The 19,553-nt window shown below is 32.8% G+C and overlaps 1 protein-coding gene across 1 annotated transcript; it reads right to left on the bottom strand.

The window, feature by feature from the left end:
* Nucleotides 1-1,210: 1,210 nt before the first annotated feature.
* Nucleotides 1,211-19,552, bottom strand: LOC111060533 (UDP-sugar transporter UST74c). The gene is made up of 3 exons (XM_022348204.2): nucleotides 19,414-19,552; nucleotides 12,426-12,750; nucleotides 1,211-4,724 (listed from the first exon to the last, which is right to left on the bottom strand). Exons 2-3 carry the CDS (start codon nucleotides 12,636-12,638, stop codon nucleotides 3,879-3,881), a joined length of 1,059 nt encoding a protein of 352 aa, XP_022203896.1. The 5' UTR covers nucleotides 12,639-12,750; nucleotides 19,414-19,552; the 3' UTR covers nucleotides 1,211-3,878.
* Between the last annotated feature and the right edge of the window lies 1 nt (nucleotide 19,553).

Genomic DNA, 19,553 nt, shown 5'->3' with positions numbered 1-19,553 from the left:
TTCATATGGCAATATATTCACTTCTGCTCCTGTATCTAATTTGAAGTTTACTGGTTTATGTTCAATAATAATGTTTTGAACCAAGCCTTTTCATTGACAGTGTTAACTAGATATACTGAATCAATAAACTCGTGAGCTTCTTCTATTGCTGTTGGATTTTCCACAACATTATGTAATGGTTGAGGTAGCCTTTGCTCACTCACTCTGAAATCATTTCTCCTAGCTTTATTCAGGCACATTTTGCTAAAATGATTCATCTTACCACATTTATTACAGCTTTTACCAGACGCTGGGCAGCTCCTACCTTCTACATGCTGCATTCCGCAATAGCCGCATACAATCTTCTGATATGAGTTTGTTATCCTTTTATCATACTTGGAAACTGGGTGCACTTCCTTTCGAGACTTTTCTTCATTTATTGACTTCTCATGTTTTTCACCTGATTCAACACTGCGACAATAATCAATTATTTTTTCCAACGAGGCGTTGTCTCGCAACACACGTTGTTGCATTTCTTTCGACCTTAACCCCAATGCAATCATAGCTTTCAATAACTTATCCTCTTGTTCCCCAAATTCGCATCTTGTCACTAGCCCCTTCAAAGTTGCATAGAATGAATTAAATGATTGACCTTCCTCTTGTTTGCAAGCTATAAAATTGTATACATTCATGATCTCATTCTTTTTTGGTAAACAATAGCTCTCTAATATTTTTAACATTGATTCTACCGTTTCTGGCTCATCCACATCTTGTAACGATTCATATAAAATCAAAGCTTCATTGCCTAACAAGTTTTTAAATCTTGCAACTTGAATTTGGTTGGATTTTTTATTTGTTTCAGTCGCTATAAAATAATTTACGATATTTTTCTTGAATAATTCGAAATTTTGTGAAACATTTTCCCCGTTGCATAGTAACGGTTCTGGCTTGTTGAATTCCATGTTCGTCTTTTAAGAAAAATATAATAATACGATAATTACCCAATCTTATTACTCACTCAATCCTGTCGTTGTTCACTCACTCAATTATTCTCCTTTTCTGTTCAATTCCTTGACTGCGCCATGTTTAAATATCTTAATAAATTCTTAGCCATTTGAAGCAACCATCTTTATTCACGTAGATAACAAAACTAAACTCAGTAAACAACTTTTTATTTTATCAAACAGTTATCATGTGATTAAGTAACATCACATGATATACAAACAAATACCGGGTGACCCAGAGTAACGGGAACATTTGAAAACGCCATAAAACATTAGTGGGAAGGGCAAAAAAGATTTTATTCAAACTAATGTAAAGTTCAAGACTTGCCATTTGATAATATTATTAATAACATCTATCACTTTTTGACAATTACTTCTTCAAGATGGCTTCCTCCTGCACGAATACACTCTTGAAATCTGTGTTGAGATTCCTGAACGATTGCTGCAACATTTCAGTTGGGATATTGTTAATTTCATTTTGAATTGTCTGTTATGATTCAACCACATTTATTGGTCAAGTTGTAAAAACGTTTGATTTGAGATAGCTCCACAAACAGAAAATCGCAGGTGGACTGATCATGGGACCAGGAAACGCAGATGTTGCAGCGATCAATGAGGAATCGTCAAAACAGATTTCAAGAGTGTATTCGTTCAGGAGGAACATCTTAAAGAAGTAATTGTCAAAAAGTGATTGATGTTATTAATAATTATCAAATGGCAAGTCTTGAACTTTAAATTAGTTTGAATAAAATCATTTTTGCCCTTCCCACTAATGTTTTATGGCGTTTTCAAATGTTCCCGTTACTCTGGGTCACCCGGTATTTGAATTGTGGTCTTGAAGAAAAAATTATTTGAAGTTCCTTACTTTGCCCTTCGCACTAAATGTTTAATGGCGTTTTTAAAAGTTCCCGTTATTCTGTGTCACTCTGTATATATAAAAATAATTATTTATTGAAGAATTGAGTTTTCATTTCAAGAAACCAAAACTCATATACGGTACCATTGAGAAAATATAGATCATGATATAGTTTTATGATTGGAGAATTTGACAAGATAATTTTCTTAAAATAATCTAAATACCCCTAAAAGCAAATAAAATTGAGCACTCAAACATTTAAAAACAAGAATTAAACTACTAAAACATGGCCAGCATGAATTATTGTGAACCAGCAGAAATTAATTTATTTTTGATGAGTCAAGTCCATAAACTGATAAAATAAAATCTTTCCACATGCAACTTACAATAACAATTCAAGTTCAACAACAATATAAATATAATTTTTGTGCTAAAACATCTAGTTCAATTCAAATAAGATTAAAATTATAAATACCGTCCTATTGATACAATCTATTTATTAAACTATGCACATTTTATTTTACTCTATTATATTTATATCAATATACATAGTAAAGAATACACGGGAAATGTAAGTTAGTATATACATTGGCATTATTTGCAAATATAATATTTACATTTCTCTATCATGATATTAAGAAATAGACTTCTTTCATGCCGCCAGGCATTCCTTTTCCAATTTACAATAATATTTATTGAAGAGTAGCAGCAGAATACTTTGAGAGAGAAAGTTGGACTAGAATACTAGCTAGTCGTGCAACCAATATAATAATTTCCAAAAACATATTTCAACATGCTTTGAAAATAAAACGAAAAGGATTATACGATTTTGAATGGGAAAAACCCAGTGTAACAAGCATAAAACTTCAACTATAAACCATATAAATGGATCCAATAATATCACCCGCAATACATATTAAGCTATATACTGAATAGTCTGTACTGATAACAAATAAATACATTCAACAGAAAGTATATAACACGAAAAATAATTCCATAACTCAGAATAGATAAACAATGGTCAATAATATCTATTGGCTTGATATACCAATAACAAATGAAAGATATGATGATAATAATAATATTGAGTGAGGAACTTTTCCAATATAATAGTTACTTGGATGGAACTATTTCCACCAATGAAAGCAATAAACTTAGTTTTAATATTTTCTAGTTTCCGAAGTAAAATCTGTTTTTAGAACAAGATTATTTACAATTTGTAGCCATACCATAAATTACTACAAATAGTATATTAAAATGGTACATTAGTTTTCAACCACTCAACCACGTATTATAATTAAAAAACAAAAGTAGTTTCAGCCTAAAGTGCCTATTCAGGTGGAGTACGGTATTGTACCGTAGTCAGGTTTTAACTATTAAGTAGTTCTACTCATGTAGAGTATGAAACCATAGTGGGGTTTCAACTATTTATTAGTTAACTATATAAGTTTGTTAACTAGTTATCCAACTCAGTACTATCACCTTGAATTAGTTAACTAGTATTTTTGACTATGCTCACTTAGCAAACCAACTTCAGCTCGATTTCATCAGCTACACATTCATGAGGAGTATGAAGGTATTGAACCTCAGTGAGTTTGAAGTTGACATATTTGAGAATTAGGGTGTGACCACATTGAATGCGTATTATGTGCAAGTGCAAGTGAGATCATGCATGAGCCGAAAAAAATTTAAAAAGTGCAATTACGCATTCAATTTGGCACACCCCAATTCTCAAAAATTTCAACTTAAAATTCACTGAGTTTCGATACTCCTCATGGATACGTATTTCGAGTTGAAGATACGTTGGTTTGCTGAGTAAGCATAGTCAAAAATACTAGTTGACTAATTCAAGATGATAGTACTAAGTTAGCTAACTAGTTAACTAACGTAGTTGATTAATAAATAGTTCAAACTCGACTACAGTTTCATAATTTATCAAAGACCCTGAAATTTATCAGGAGAGACCTGAGCCAGACAGGTCACACGATGACACGATATTATCATTTTACTTATAAATAATAGGTTCTGAAGTGTCAATGTCACTTGTGAGTGATAATTCGGACCTGATCGAGGCCGACCTTTTGCGCCGAACCACTTTTGGTCGGCCTAAACGTGACATACGTGTACACTATGCTACCGATCACAGACAGGTTGATACCGACAAAGTTGGCCATCGAGAAGATGTAGTCTCCACCAATGAACATGCCTAAATAAGTGACTAGGATATTTTTGAGGCAGCCGATGATGGTGGTGGTGAGCGCCGAGTTGTACTGAGTGCAGAGCATCACACTGTAGTTGAGGATGAAGCCCATTATGCAGCTGAGCAGGAACTGGAGGATGAAGGGGATGTGCAGCCAGTTGGGGTAAGCGAGAGCGGAGTCGACGTCACCCGTTTGCCAGATGAGATAGAGTGAGAAGGGAGCCATGAACAGGGCACAGTAGAACATGATGCCATACTTGCCCATCTCCTGGTTGACTAGACTCTTCTTAGTGAACACTCCGTTGCTGGCAGTCATCACGTCACTGATCAACACAAACACATACCCCGCCAAATTAAAGCCTAGATCGTTGCTAGCGGCGATCACCGCTCCCAACACCATCAGACCCACCGATATCTTGACGGGCAGTTTGGGTCGCACCGACAGCACATAGTACTCGCCCACCATGGTCATCAGGATGGAGAAGCGCCGCAGCATGGTGAACATGGGCAGACTCAGCTCCTTGGTGCCGCCCAGGCCGAACACCATGTTGCCCAGGTAGATGAGCGGCAGCGGCGAGATGTCGTACAGGGTCCGCGAACTCAGGTCGGGGAAGTCCACCACCCGACACTTCTTGCTCGCGTACAGCACTATGATTGTCGTCATCATCTGTCCGAATGCCAGCACCTGAACATCAAATGCCAGTTTAAGGCTTGTTCCAACTTGTACTACTTTCATTGGTATATTATAGTGTGTTATCATAATTAGAACTGAGTTTAGTATTAGCAATTTTGTAAGTATAATATAACAATTATGTATATGTATATGTTATTACATGGTACAATTCCTAAGCGACGACTTTAGCTAAGCTGTATTAACGGCTGTAAATGCTACTGTATATTATTGTAGTATCTATACAGAGTGAGTCACATGGGAACCCTTCAATAAGTCGGAGACTGTTTTAGATATAACACTGTTACTTTCAGGATAAGTTATTGGTCGAATACTCTACCTTTTGACGTACAACTGAATTTTAACCCCTCATAAAAGAGTGACTTAGGGGTTTCAATTCAAATATTTTAAATGTAAACAATGTAACTAGAGCCGCACTTCATCAGCTGTTCGCTACTGACCGCGCTACAGTCTAATACTGAAGGATATAGTCGAAATTATACAGAGTGAGACATATATGTATGGGAGCCCTTCAATAAGTTGGAGACTGTTGTAGATATAATACTGTAACTTTCAGGATAAGTTATTGGTTGAATACTCTACCTTTTGACGTGCAACTGAATTTCAACCCCTCATAAGAGGGTGACTTAGGGGGTGTAACTCAAATATTTTTAATGTAAACACCCATTGTGTGGTACATCATTTTAAAGGCCTTTTTAAAACTAGGAAGATGACATCAATAAAAATGTTCTATGATACTTGTATCCAAAATGGCAGCTGATTGAAGTTTTAGTTTTTAAATAAATGATTGGATACAAGTATCATAGAACATAGAACATAGAAAAGTTGCAGGACTGCCTGAACGGTTCTGGTTGTGCTTAGTATTGCTCTGTTAATTTTTAGAAATTTATGAATGTTTTCAGCGTTTATGTGGTGAAATTTTAGTGAAATGTGATTCAGTAACAGTCATTTCTACTGCACTCACCTAGACACTACTGTGAGCTTTGTAAGTTTTCACGGAATTTGCGACTTATTTAATTGTATTAGTGGGCCATTTTTGGCAACTTGGTTGAACATGATTATAAGATAAAAGTGTGTTTATTTTTTCAACTTTGCGAACTTGAATTCACCGGCCGGTCACTACCACTGAACTGTCGTCTGCTTCGTGTCAGCTGTGTAGGCTTTTATCACACTCAAGAAGATAAGGACACCGGTGAGATACCGTAGTTGTTTACAAGTGACAAACAACTTGTTGCGCATAGGCCGATTTTCCTTCGACCTTCTCAAAATCTTATCTGTTGTGTATAGTCTATCAAGGCACACTGACTTACTTCTATTTTCATACGATAATGATTCCATCATCGTTTTCTCATCTTTAAATAATCTTCCTAGCACCTGATCCTTTTCATATTCAGGAGCTTCCAATTTTCCTGCCTTGACAGCTCTCCTGGCATTTTTTGTCCCATGTTCTTATTCCTCTACATTCAATTTCACAATTGATTAATAAACAACATTCAATTCATGAAGGTCTTACAGTATTAAAATATCAACATGTCCAAGAGTAGAGTAGGTAAATTTCCATGTGGAGAATGTGGTAAACATTTCTATTGATGTCATCTTTCTAGTTTAAAAAAGGCCTTTAAAGTGATGTACAACACAATGGGTGTTAACATTTAAAATTTTCTAGTTACAACCCCTAAGTCACCCCCTTATGAGGGGTTGAAATTCAGTTGTCAAAAGGTAGAGTATTTGACCAATAACTTATCCTGAAAGTTACAGTATTATATCTACAACAGTCTCCAAATTATTGAGGGGTTCCCATACATATATGACTCACTCTGTATAATTTCGACTAAAATTTTCTAGTTACAACCCCTAAGTCACCCCCTTATGAGGGGTTGATATTCAGTTGTACATCAATAGGTATAGTATTCGACCAATAACTTATCCTGAAAGTAACAGTATTATATATAAAACATTCTCCAACTTATTGAAGGGTTCCCATACATATATGACTCACTCTGTATAATTTCGACTAAAATGTTCTAGTTACAACCCCTAAGTCACCCACTTATGAGGGGTTGATATTCAGTTGTACATCAAAAGGTATAGTATTCGACCAATAACTTATCCTGAAAGTAACAGTATTATATATAAAACATTCTCCAACTTATTGAAGGGTTCCCATACATATATAACTCACTCTGTATAATTTCCACTAAAATTTTCTAGTTACAACCCCTAAGTCACCCCCTTATGAGGGGTTGAAATTCAGTTGTCAAAAGGTGGAGTATTTGACCAATAACTTATCCTGAAAGTTACAGTATTATATCTACAACAGTCTGCAAATTATTGAGGGGTTCCCATACATATGAACTACTCTGTACAATTTCGACTATAGCCTTCAGTATTAGACTGAAGCGCGGTCAGTAGTGAACAGCTGATGAAGTGTGGCTACAGTCGTTCATTAGGAATTGAACCTTTGGACACCAGAAGTGGGGCAATACTGGTGTACGAAAATGAGTATAACAGGACATCAAATCGAATTGCTGATATTACACACAGACACCACTGCTGTCTCACTGGTATCCTATAGTGAGGTCCACGTTATGATGGCAGTGGAGAAAGGTAGTAAAACAGCGTTTCCGATTCTCTGTCTTGCCACTGCCTTCTATAGAGGATAGCTGATACAGTTAAGGCTGTGCAAAGGCTAAAAAAAGCTTTCTACTCGCGATATTTTTCAAAGTTTTTCGATTTGTAAATCATCAAGCTATCAAAATGAAAAAGTTTTCTCAGGAAAACATTTTTTTTGAATCGTTACTTTTTGAAATACGAGCGCCTGAAGTTTGAATTTTTGGGACAGAACATTTCAAATTTGGTAAGTGATAAATCCATGTAATTTGGAGGATGAATTCTTCATGGTATTTATTCATTTATTTATTTACATTACAATATGAGGGCACCAGGAAGAAATACTTCCCATAATAGCCCTCTTGACACTAAAGAAATTACAATTCTAATATATTAATAGTATAATATAATATAGTATAGTCTAATGTAATATAGAAAATTCACTAAATTAAAGAGAGAGAGAGAAACTACAATATTTTTCAACTAAAATATTGTTGATCTAGTAAAACAAACAACATTTTATGAAAATATCAATTTTTGAGAAAGTTATTCAATTTACCAAAAATAACTCAACTAAAAGTTATTTTTGGTTATTTTTAGTAAATTTAATAACTATCTTAAAAATTGATATTTTCAGAAAATTTTTATTTTACTATATCAACAATACCAAGAAGAATCTATCCTCTGAATTTCATGGATTTATCTCTTACCGAATTTGAAATGTTCTGTCCCAAAAAATCAATCTTCAGGCGATCATATCTCAAAAAGTAATGATCGGAAAAAAGTGTTTTTCTGAGAAAACTTTTTCATTTTGATAGCTTGATAATATACAAAATCGAAAAACTTTGAAAAATATCACCAGTAGAAAGTTTATTTTTAGCCTTTGCACAGCCTTGATATTAATTACATTAACTGTTTATTCTTGTTTGAAATAATCATTTATATTCTATTCACCACAGGACATCAAATAAAATTGCTGATATTACACACAGATACCACTGCTGTTTCACTGGTGTCCTAGTGTAATACGAGACATAAAATCAAATGCAAGTGTTAGTGCTCTAATGTAACTGTTTGCATTCATTGATAGAATGTTAACCATTCATGAGAAATAGAACTAGTTTGAAGTGAGTTTCACTCAACTATATTTCAATAACTATTGTCTTTTTTCCTTGAAAATGGCATTAGTGTCCGAAACATGTTAAGGCAAAATAATTTAAAAGGGTACTGAGATTTTTATTTTTATTTATTACATTAATAAATTATATATTTATAGGGACAACAGTTACTCCCCACCAACAAAAAGCCTTTCGAATTTACTTTTTACGAGGGACGATAAATGTGGGACACTACTGGTGTCTGAGATCGAACATTGAAATGAATCGCTGATATTGCATACTGACACCAATGGTGTCCTAGTGAAATAAAAGCCAAATAGAACAAGATAGTAAAATGAATCCAGCATTTGATGATTGATTCAAATTTATTGAATGATAAGACTCATAGTTGTAACAGTCACAAATTTGTTGAAACACTGACAAATTCCAAGTTTTTTTATTCAATATGGATAACTACCACATTATGACCTTCACTATTGCATAAATATAATTTAGTTCATTACAAACAATTTGCAAATACGTAAGATTTTTACTGAATAACCGAAAAGCAGTCATCATTATTTTGAGAAGCTTACAAATCCAAATTACTTAATAAAGTCTGTTAGAATTTATATTACTGTTGAAATTAGTTCTATGGAACTCGAAGTGTGAACTCTAATACACGAACGTGAGTGTGAATAATTAATTAATTATGAAGAATTCTTCTCTTAGTTTTATTTATTTAGTATCATGATCATTCTTCATTATACTTCATAGCACTAATACGAGAATTTCAAGTACAGTAGGCCCTATGTAAAATTCCAACTGCTCTATACAGTTCTTTACTTTTACAAATTACTTGTTACATTGCTATCATAGATAGTTTCACTTAGAGATTTCTTTTGAATAATTTGTTGGCTTGCTGGTTATGCTAGTAACGACGAAAGACATTTCTGTGTGAAAATGTATTTTTTTTGAAATAATTGAGTATTTTCATGCACATAATATAGGAAGTAAATGGAATACACACTGTAATTATTAATGGGTTTGATAATAAAAACAAGATCATTACAAGACAGTCACTCAACCGGTAATAACTTACGCAAGTGAAACCATCTTTAAAACTACCAATACCATCGCAATAGACAAATTACTAAAAATCGAAAGAAAATCATCAGAACCTGTATTAACAGAACTATCAAGTAGATGGACACTGGAGATTAGCTTCCAACGAAACTGTTTACAAAGAAATTGAACCTGTCACAAGTACAATAAAAAAAGCGAATATCTTTCTTCGGTCACCTGATTAGAGCTTCGGAGGACAGACTAAGCAGAAGAATTATTGAAAAGTTGTGGAAAAGTAAAACAAATATAAAATGGATTGACGAACTCAAGGAGGATATGAGAAAGTTGAATATAACATTCGAAGATTTGAAGAACAAGTCGGACAACATCAGAATCCTGAAGGACAAACAGACCAGACTGCAGATCAAAGTCAGACACAGAATGGGAAGAGTGATTTCGGACGAGGAAAGGAAATTAATTTCTGAACGAATGAAGAAATATTGGGCTGAGAGAGGACGGAGTAAAGGTGGAAGATACTGACTACAGTGGTCCAATGAAGGCCATAAAATTATAATAAATAAAATAAATAAAAACACAATTTCCCATTGCTCGTTTATTAAACTACACCATTTTTATAATATTCCGGACAGAGGTAAAATCACACAGGCATAACGTAGTTAGGTTAGCACTACCAACCAAATAAATCAACTTATTGTAACAATTCATAATTATATAAAATAAAATAATACATTACACACACTTTCTGTGAAGGTGATTTTGTGGTAGATATTTATATCAAATAAAAATGACTTGATACTGTCAAAACCTCTAATTTATTGAAACAATTTGAAATACTAGTTTCGGTTAATACCAGAGCTTAATTTGTGCCGGAACGCACTGGAACGTAACATAGTTGCAACTAAAAATATCAACACTCGGTAATACTTTTAATTATGACATATAAAGTTTTGTTTTATTATTTATGAAAATTGTTTAATCGGATATTATTTATGAAAATTATTATTTGTGAAAATTGATTAACGGGATAGACACGATACTGGAGGTCCTGGCTGGAATATAACAGGCTTGAGGTCCGCCGCAAAGTAGACCCACGAAAAGCAACCCACGTCGTGGGATGTTTCGTAAACCATTGCTAGATTTCTCTAGACATCTGTGTAATACATGCAATGAATAATCCACTTATCAGCTGATTGATTATGAATAACTCTATAGTAATGGTTTACAAAACATCCCACGGCATGGGTTGCTTTTCGTGGATTAGGGTAGGTATACTTTGCGGCGGGCCTGAGGCCCATTGATGGCTTCATCACGCTAAATGGGACCTTCCTGTGAGGGACTCCTTACCAACAAAAAGCTAGACGAATATTTTTTTTTAAATTTCATATACTGATTTTTATAATTTCATATACGGAATTTCCTCAACTTTCTCACTAGAATAAAATTTGTGAACATTAAGTGCTCAACATATAACAATCTAAGGTAGTGTAAAACTAAGTGCGAAACTGACATACACTTATTCTGAAACAATTCCAAACCCGTTTATAGCAATGACGAATTAGCTTGCAACATTGTATTGATGATGACGTGCCGACAAATTCACAAATCAATAAGTCGCCAAGTTTATAAGTAAATGATAATGGAAGAGTTTAACATTTTATAAATCCTACGTCACGCGAATTTAAAGTTGATAGGAAAAGCTAAATGAAGTTAAATATTTGGAGATCACGTACTATCATCTAACAAAATTTAGCATTCAGTGCCAGTAAACACAACACGTTATATTCAGAAATGAATGAAAGGTAATAAATTATCCTATTTTATCACGTTTTGAAATTGATTTTCACGCCTTTTAGAATATTAGTTGAGTACGCTACAGAATCTAGTGTCTGATGCAACAATTAGCAGAGAACATTAATAATGATTATAATTTGGCAGTTTCTGATCAAAATTTGAAAATTGCTAATTTATATAGCTCAAGTATTTAGTCATCAGTGTAAATTTCTGTAACTCATCTTGTAAGGAATTAGTTTCATGAAAATGTATAATTTATACATATATTTGAATATATTCTATTCATCTGATTGTAAAAAAACGTCCAAATCAATTAAAAATAAAAAAGTAAGTCAATTTGATTCATTCAAAGCTATAATATATAATTATTGGTCAATCAACAAAGGAAGACAGATCATAGAAATCCTAATTTCAAACAATTTATAATCACAAATTAGATGAATAAACAACATTAACTGTAAGTAGATTGGTTTTTCTTTAAAGCATGTTCGAAACTGCACCATTCTTTTATGATTAAGAGAATATAGAGGAGAACCTGGAAACGGATCCATTTCGGAGATGTAACCAATCATCTGAGACAATTCAACATGTAACAAGTGCATGCCAGTCTAAAAAAATTATTAATTATGTAAAAAAATAGATGAATAAACTGCCACTGCCACAAGTCCCATCTGTAAAAAATTCAGGAGCTGCGCCCCATCTATGCAAAGTTTGATTTTAGATTCCCAACTATCAGGCTTCAGATACAATTTGAACAAAAAATTTCAAGTGGAAAAGTTTGAGCATGAAAATCTACAATTAATGTCCAGTAACATTTTCACCTAAAATTGAAAATAAGCTTGAAATTTGAGAAAATGTAATTATTCAATTGCAAACTGTTGATTCTATCAAATCATTCACTATGAAGAGATAGCAGATCTCGTGTGTCTCCAGCGTTATTGTCCTGTCACCAGCTGGCTCATATCTTTGACTTGAGATGCGCGTGAACATTAGCGTCAGGTGATCAATTTTCATAACGGCAAAGAAAGTTATGTGAGTGCGCCACACCAGATTTTTACTATTATTATTGAATTAAATTGGGGTTGAAATAGAGTAGGGTATTTATGCTCACCTGAAATGAAGGGAACCGGTAGCTGGTGAGCACACTCTTGTTGACAATGGTAATGAGCAGAGAGCAGACGGCGTAGAAGAGTGCAGCCATCAGCTTCTTGAAGGGCGAGTGCAGCGGCGCCTGCGGTTGCGACTGCGGCTGCGGCAGCGACTGCGGCTGGCCGCTGCGACCGTCCGCATCGCTCGATACTAGTAGCAGAGGCTCCTTGTCCATTGTCCTCGCCTCGCCTCGAGTCACCTACAGTCACTTCTGCTGATCATATCTGAGGACTGCTTCTGCTTCCCCCCTCATTGGGTCACCTCAGTAGACCTACTCGTACAACACACTGTAAAATAGCATTCCAATCTCAGTAAACGACATTGCCAATTGATCACAACTGCATCAACAATAGATTAAAATCAAATCAAATTTATTTCCTCCAAAAATATCAGCATTTAAAAATGATACATTATTAATTTCAAACTTAATTTCATAAATTATAATAAAACAAACCCTGAAATCAATTTGACTTAATAATATAGAACTTAAAACAATGCTAGGCTTATGAATTAATAATATAAGTTACTGTTAAAATAATGATAGAGGGTAATTGATTAAATCAATTACTATAAATCTAGCCAATATATAACAGCACTCAATGGGTCAACCTCGCACAACACTCTGTAAAATAACATTTCAATCTCAGTAAGACATTAAGAATAGATCACATTACAACTACATCAACAATAGATAAAATCAACTAGGCCTACTATAAATTTGAACAAATATAACAGCACTCATTGGACCAACCTCGCACAACACTCAGCAAAAATAATATTCCAATATCGGTAAAAGACTTATCTATTTAGAATAGAACGGCATCGACTATAGATTAAATCACTTAGCCTACTATAAATGTAATCAATATACAGGGTACAAATGAAAATTAATAAGAAATTGCATTTGTTCAAATGCTAATTAATGAATAATTCTTATCAAACAAAAATCCAAATTGAATGCTGTAAATCACCCGGATGACTTCTGCTACTGCAAATATTGACAACAGGGTGAAAAGCTAGATGAGAGATACTATCCAAAAATTATTTGCCAGCCCGGGAAATTTTCAGAAATTATCAGGATTCTTCGAAACGATTTAAATATTTAAATTTGGATTTTTGTTTAAAAATACTGCAATTAATATACAGTGTCCCACGAAAAGTGTAACAGCCAAAGAACATAGTTTTACATGAAATTTGCCACAAAAATTGTCCAGTAAGATTTTCTTGTAACGACCTTAGTTTTCGAGATATTTTTTAAAAATCGATATTTCGATAAAGATATTTAAAAACTTGAATATTTCGATATTTTTTAAAAACGTCAATAGCTAGGAAATTATATGTCAAAATCTATTTCTAAGTATATGACTGGAGAGAAGAAGAAATTTCCAATAAGATTCATATAATTTGTTTCTTTGTTTGACGTTTTTGAACTTTTTATAAGCATTCAAACAGTTTGAAATTATTTAGCTTTGAACACAACGAATGTTTTTTCAACGAAAACACAAACAAATAGTTAAATATTAATTTATAAATCATAAAAACATCAAAATGTACGCAGTAGATGACAAATTAGTATAGATATAAAAAAAGTTGTATGAGTAGTTGGAGCATTATTTAAATGTTTATGAATAATGCCTTTATGCTTCATATGTCCTAACAAACATATATGTTGTGCGTTGGAATTATTATTTGAAATTAACAATTAAAACCATTACAAAGCTCACCACATGCTTATTGCAATTAGAGTAAGATCACTCTGACAGTGAACGCCTTCTGAATAGTAAATTGAAAGAGCGAAATTGTGTTTTTCAGCTATTAGTGAAAGATAGTGACTAAATAGAGTAAAAACACGATTTAAAATTATCACATGAAAAAGATAAGAGCTAGCTCAGTGCATGCTTTAAATGACATAGTTTGAACACATCATTTGTCCTACATCTACAGAAATATTCTAATACGTAATTGAAGATTGTTGTAATTATTATAACATCGATATGCTGCTGCTACTACACTGATTAGCTTAGCTTAGCTTACCATAGCTTTATGGTAATTAACTAATGAATAAGTGAGTAATTCAAAGTAGGTCGTATGAAATAAGAATTCAACTCGCAAAAGAAGAATTTATCAGTGTCAAGAAATAGTAACAATAAGTTAATCAATGCTGACTATCTTAGAAGCTGATCAGCGATAAATTTAACTAACCAACTGCTGTTAAAACGAGAGCAGATCTCAAGCTAGAGTGAAAAAATGCTCAGTCTAAAAAATGCTCAGAAAAAAAAGCTCAGTCTAGAGTGAAAAAATGGCTCTAAATCCGTTTTCAACTGATAAGCTAATCAATTTTTATCAAGTTTCGTCGATTTTAAGCGACTTTGTATATTTCACTTTAAAAGTACAATGGTTAATTTTTGTAGAATCCTCTGAGATGCTATAGATACTCTAAAGCAAATTAAGACTCATTTATTTTACAGTGTAAAAACAGTTTATTATTGAAAAATTTTCAATTAATCAATTTCTATCAAAAAATTAAGAAGTGGGGTTCAATTTCCTGATCCTGCTTCACAGGATTTTCGGTGACAGAGAAGTGTCATCTAATGAACAAAATTTAGGGATCAATCCATTACCTTTTTCCCAGTTTGAGATGTTATATTCCACTGACATCAACATATCAAAAAGTCATTACAACCGTGAAAAATAAAGGTAAAAATGATTTTTCAAGGATGAAAAGTACAGACATTATAGAATTCAGGTGGCAATATTGTGGGGAAAATCTCTTTATCCGATGGAAGGATTCAAAATACAATTGAACAGTTCATATGTGAAAAACGAAACTATTCTAAATAATGGAAATCAGAGGTTAGAGCGCTGATAATCGACACTAAATAAATAAAAAACTCGTCTCTCACTTTTAATTAGTAAGTTATAAAATTGAAAAAAGAGATGGGAAAAATCAACAACTGGAGAATTGATTGATTTCTGACAATTATTAACACATTGTATGTATTGTCATTGATAGTAACTATGTATTTACCAATCCTCATCACTGAACATCAATAACTGTATTTTTCATCAATTTATTTTTTTCGATGAACTTATAAGATGAACAATTCGGAATGTTATATTCTCACATATAGTCGTAACTTTACACTACAGTGTGCTTTGATAAGATTACTGTAGAATAATCAAGGCCACAACTAGTCAGGTAAGCTTCAAGGTTCCGACAGTATAATCAGTTGATGACATCATTATGATGACGAAACAATTGAGATGAATCAGAAATAGTAGAAAATTATTGACCGGTGGTGAGTTCTTGAGGAATATTGCTGACTGAATAGATGACGTCATTGAAAACTACTAGTACAATGGGAAGCGACTGGCTTCGAGGTAAGTAAGTAACACGTAAGTACCAAGTAAGTAACAAGGTCAAGCTGATAAGCTATCGATAAGATCAGTTAAGATTCATGCGTCTGCTACTCCCGTTGTAAGGGTGACCACAATAGCTAAACTGCTATGAATACCATTCAAATTAAAAAAAAAAAAAACGCTTCCTAGTGATTCGGAAACCACCTAAAGCTCCACTCATCTCTCATTATTGATGACTGTTCCTTTTTAGGATTGGGCTGTAACTGACATTATTATTTTACTAGTTCTTAAATTATATTTTCACTATTTTAAGAACTTAACAAGTTCAACTTTATATATGAATGTTATCATTTTCAGGTTTTTAATGAACATGACTACTGTCAATGCTTACTGTTGTTTAGCCTGTGACACATAATAAATTAATTGAATCATCATCATCAATTTGGGGGGGTGATCACATTCACCTGAGTTAAGGCTGTGAAAAGGCTAAAAATAAAGTTTCTATTGGTGATATTTTTCAAAGTTTTTCGATTTGTATACTATAAAGCTATCAAAATGAAAAAGTTTTCTCAGGAAAACATTTTTTTCCGATCATTACTTTTTGAGATATGAGCGCCTAAAGTTTAAATTTTTGGGACAGAACATTTCAAATTTTGTAAGAGATAAATCCATGAGATTCAGAGGATAGGTTCTTCATGGTATTGTTGATCTAGTAAAACAAAAATTTTCTGAAAATATCAAAACAAAAATTTTCTGAAAATATCAAAACAAAAATTTTCTGAAAATATCAATTTTTGATAAAGTTATTCAATTTAGCAAGAATAACTTTTAGTTCTTCATGGTATTGTTGATCTATTAAACAAAAATTTTCTAAATATATCAATTTTTGAGAAAGTTATTCAATTTAGCAAAAATGACCAAAAATAACTTTTAGTTGAATTATTTTTGGTAATTTTCAGTAAATTGAATAACTTTCTCAAAAATTGATATTTAAAAAAAATTGTTTCATTATATCAACAATACCATGAAGAATCTATTCTCTAAATCTCATGGATTCATCTCTTACCGAACTTGAAATTTTCTGTCCCAAAAATATAAACTTTAGACGCCTATATCTCAAAAAGTAATGATCGGAAAAAAAATGTTTTCCTGAGAAAACTTTTTGATAAATTGATGATATTAAAATAAAAAAACTTTGAAAAATATCACCAGTATAAAGTTTATTTTCATCCTTTGCACAGCCTTAATCTCACGTGCTCCCTGGATATCTCCGCAACTAAACGATACAGAACTACTCTTGAAGTTTTATTTAGCGGAGAGAACTAAACGATCACTACGTGGCGAGTCAATGTCGAAACCACATCTGAGGTGACTAGACCTCAAAAGGAGGTACCTCCATCATAGGGGGAAAAACTGTTCTTTTCAGAACAAAAAATATTGTAAATAACAGAATTATCTTTAAAAATAACTTACAAATCCTTAAAATTAATGTTGAGGGCTTCATTAAAGCTATTCAACTGGCAAGCATATAATTTTAATTTTTCTTGACCACTCTTTTCTAGTGAGGATAGTACTATGTTTCTTACCTGACCATACGAATATAATATATATAAATATCATCAGCTAAATCACCCATGCACAAGCCTGAAGCTCATATGGGCATCATCCTCAGCCAAAAAGATTATTTCCGTCTAGATAGATGACATATTATGCTACATCAATAACATGAATTTGTAAACAGCTCAGACTACACAAGTTTTTAAACGATTCTCAAGAATATTCTTAGTCAAAAACGCTATGGATGCCCATTAAATAAGCAGTGGGCGCCCGGCCTGAAGAACTCACCCAAAATGCCGCTGATATTTTGTCAGCTGCTCTTTTGAAAGCAGTAGAGAGTCAAGAGTTATTAATTGAAATAAGAAAAAAATCCTCAAGTAAACGTATTTATATTTTATTGATTAACAACATTAATACATGAGGATTTTAATCTAAATAATATTGCAGTAGTACCGTGGAGAAAAGTGAATGATAATAATTTAAGCATGCAATTAATAATCCAGCTGACAGCGGATTTGTGATCTGTAATGATAAATTACTACAATTTTCATCTCAAGGACTTCTGATGTTATCCTTTTATATCCTCAAAAAAAAAAAAATACCGTAAATGAATTATGAGTCAATTTGTATGGCCACCGAACTCAATCTGTAGCCTACAATAGTTCAAAACATATGTATTACAAATTTGAAGTTGATTGATGAAAGCATTCGAAACTAATCGTCGAACATGCAAACAACCCCACAAAAGGACAACCACTTGAGCCTCAAGTCAAAAGTAGGTATTCGCTATGATCGTCCAATATTAACAAATCAGAACTATTCCAGAAGCTGGTTACTCGGCGTTCGACAGCTAAAAGTTACCCGACTGTATTAGCTTCATAAATACTAACCTTAATAGAGCGGAATGTTTATTCAATTTACGAATAATATTAATGAAAAAAAAATCTTTATTAGGCGGAGTTAGGACTTAGTTGGAATAGTTAGTTGGTTTACAAAGTTAGTCTTCAAACGGATGTGTATTGTATTAAGGTAGTTATTCCCCGATTGCTATTACAGACCTACAGATACAAAAAAGATAATTTCAATAATTGACTTTGACTCCCTCCCCAAAAGTGTGATAACACTTTTTGACACATCATCTCGTGGCGCAAACATGCAATCTCATTGACTCATATAGATCATGCCCCACTACTCTTATAAAATTGCAAACACTCAGTCCACAACTACCATATATTCGTAATACTTGATATGTTACGTTTTGTGTTTTTTATGGATCAAAACTTCTAACTTATAAGTATACAGACTTTTGTTGACATTATTGGTGGGGTAAATATTTTTCCAACAAAATCGCGCGACTGGTAGAACGTCCATGGTTGTCGAGTATGACATAGACAGCTTTTTATTTTACCTTATAAGTTAGACTTGCACTTATTCTCTTCCATTTAATTTAGAAAATATAAATCTGATTAAACAGCAGCTAGTCTAAGAACAAATTATTCGTAAACATGATCCTTTTATTTAGCAAGTTATCCCAGACATAAAATTTGTTTCAAATGAATTTTTGTTCCACAAACTTTCTATATTTTATAAAAATTGTTAGAGCCGTTTTAGAAATCCACCATAAAGAGTTACCCATAAACAAATATTACTATTATAAATACAGGAGTTTCTGTAAATAGAATAGGATAATCATACTGTCTCAAACTAAAACTTGTCAAAACACTTGCACCTATTAATTGTATAGTATTTTTTTCTTTAATTTGAAGAAAGGCATTAAATACAGTGCAGTAAATATAAAACCTAACCAGTATAAGAATTATTTGTTGAGGCTATTTCTAAACACAAGAATGTAAAGAACAGTAATAATGGAATTATTACTGTCAATGGTAAAAACCAATAATTATTTCCGTCGATTATTATAAATTCAAACCACGACAAACATTGGCTTTGGTGATTTTGTAAATGTCTTAGTAGGAAAACAAATTTATATAAACCCATAAACTCATTTAATAGGGAAAACTTAAGTATCTTACCTTGAAAAAATATCGTAATCACAACAAAAATACAGTAAAAAACTGTTGCTGATTATTTATTTGATGTCGTAGCCGAAGTAGTCTACTAATAAAAATATGAACATAACCTAACCTCTAAATCATGTTATCGTAATGCAGTG

Source organism: Nilaparvata lugens, chromosome 5 (genome assembly GCF_014356525.2).
Source record: "Nilaparvata lugens isolate BPH chromosome 5, ASM1435652v1, whole genome shotgun sequence".
Taxonomy (NCBI): Eukaryota; Metazoa; Arthropoda; class Insecta; order Hemiptera; family Delphacidae; genus Nilaparvata; species Nilaparvata lugens.
Note: the sequence above shows the minus strand (reverse complement) of the source record. Positions and strands in the feature narration are given on the sequence as shown.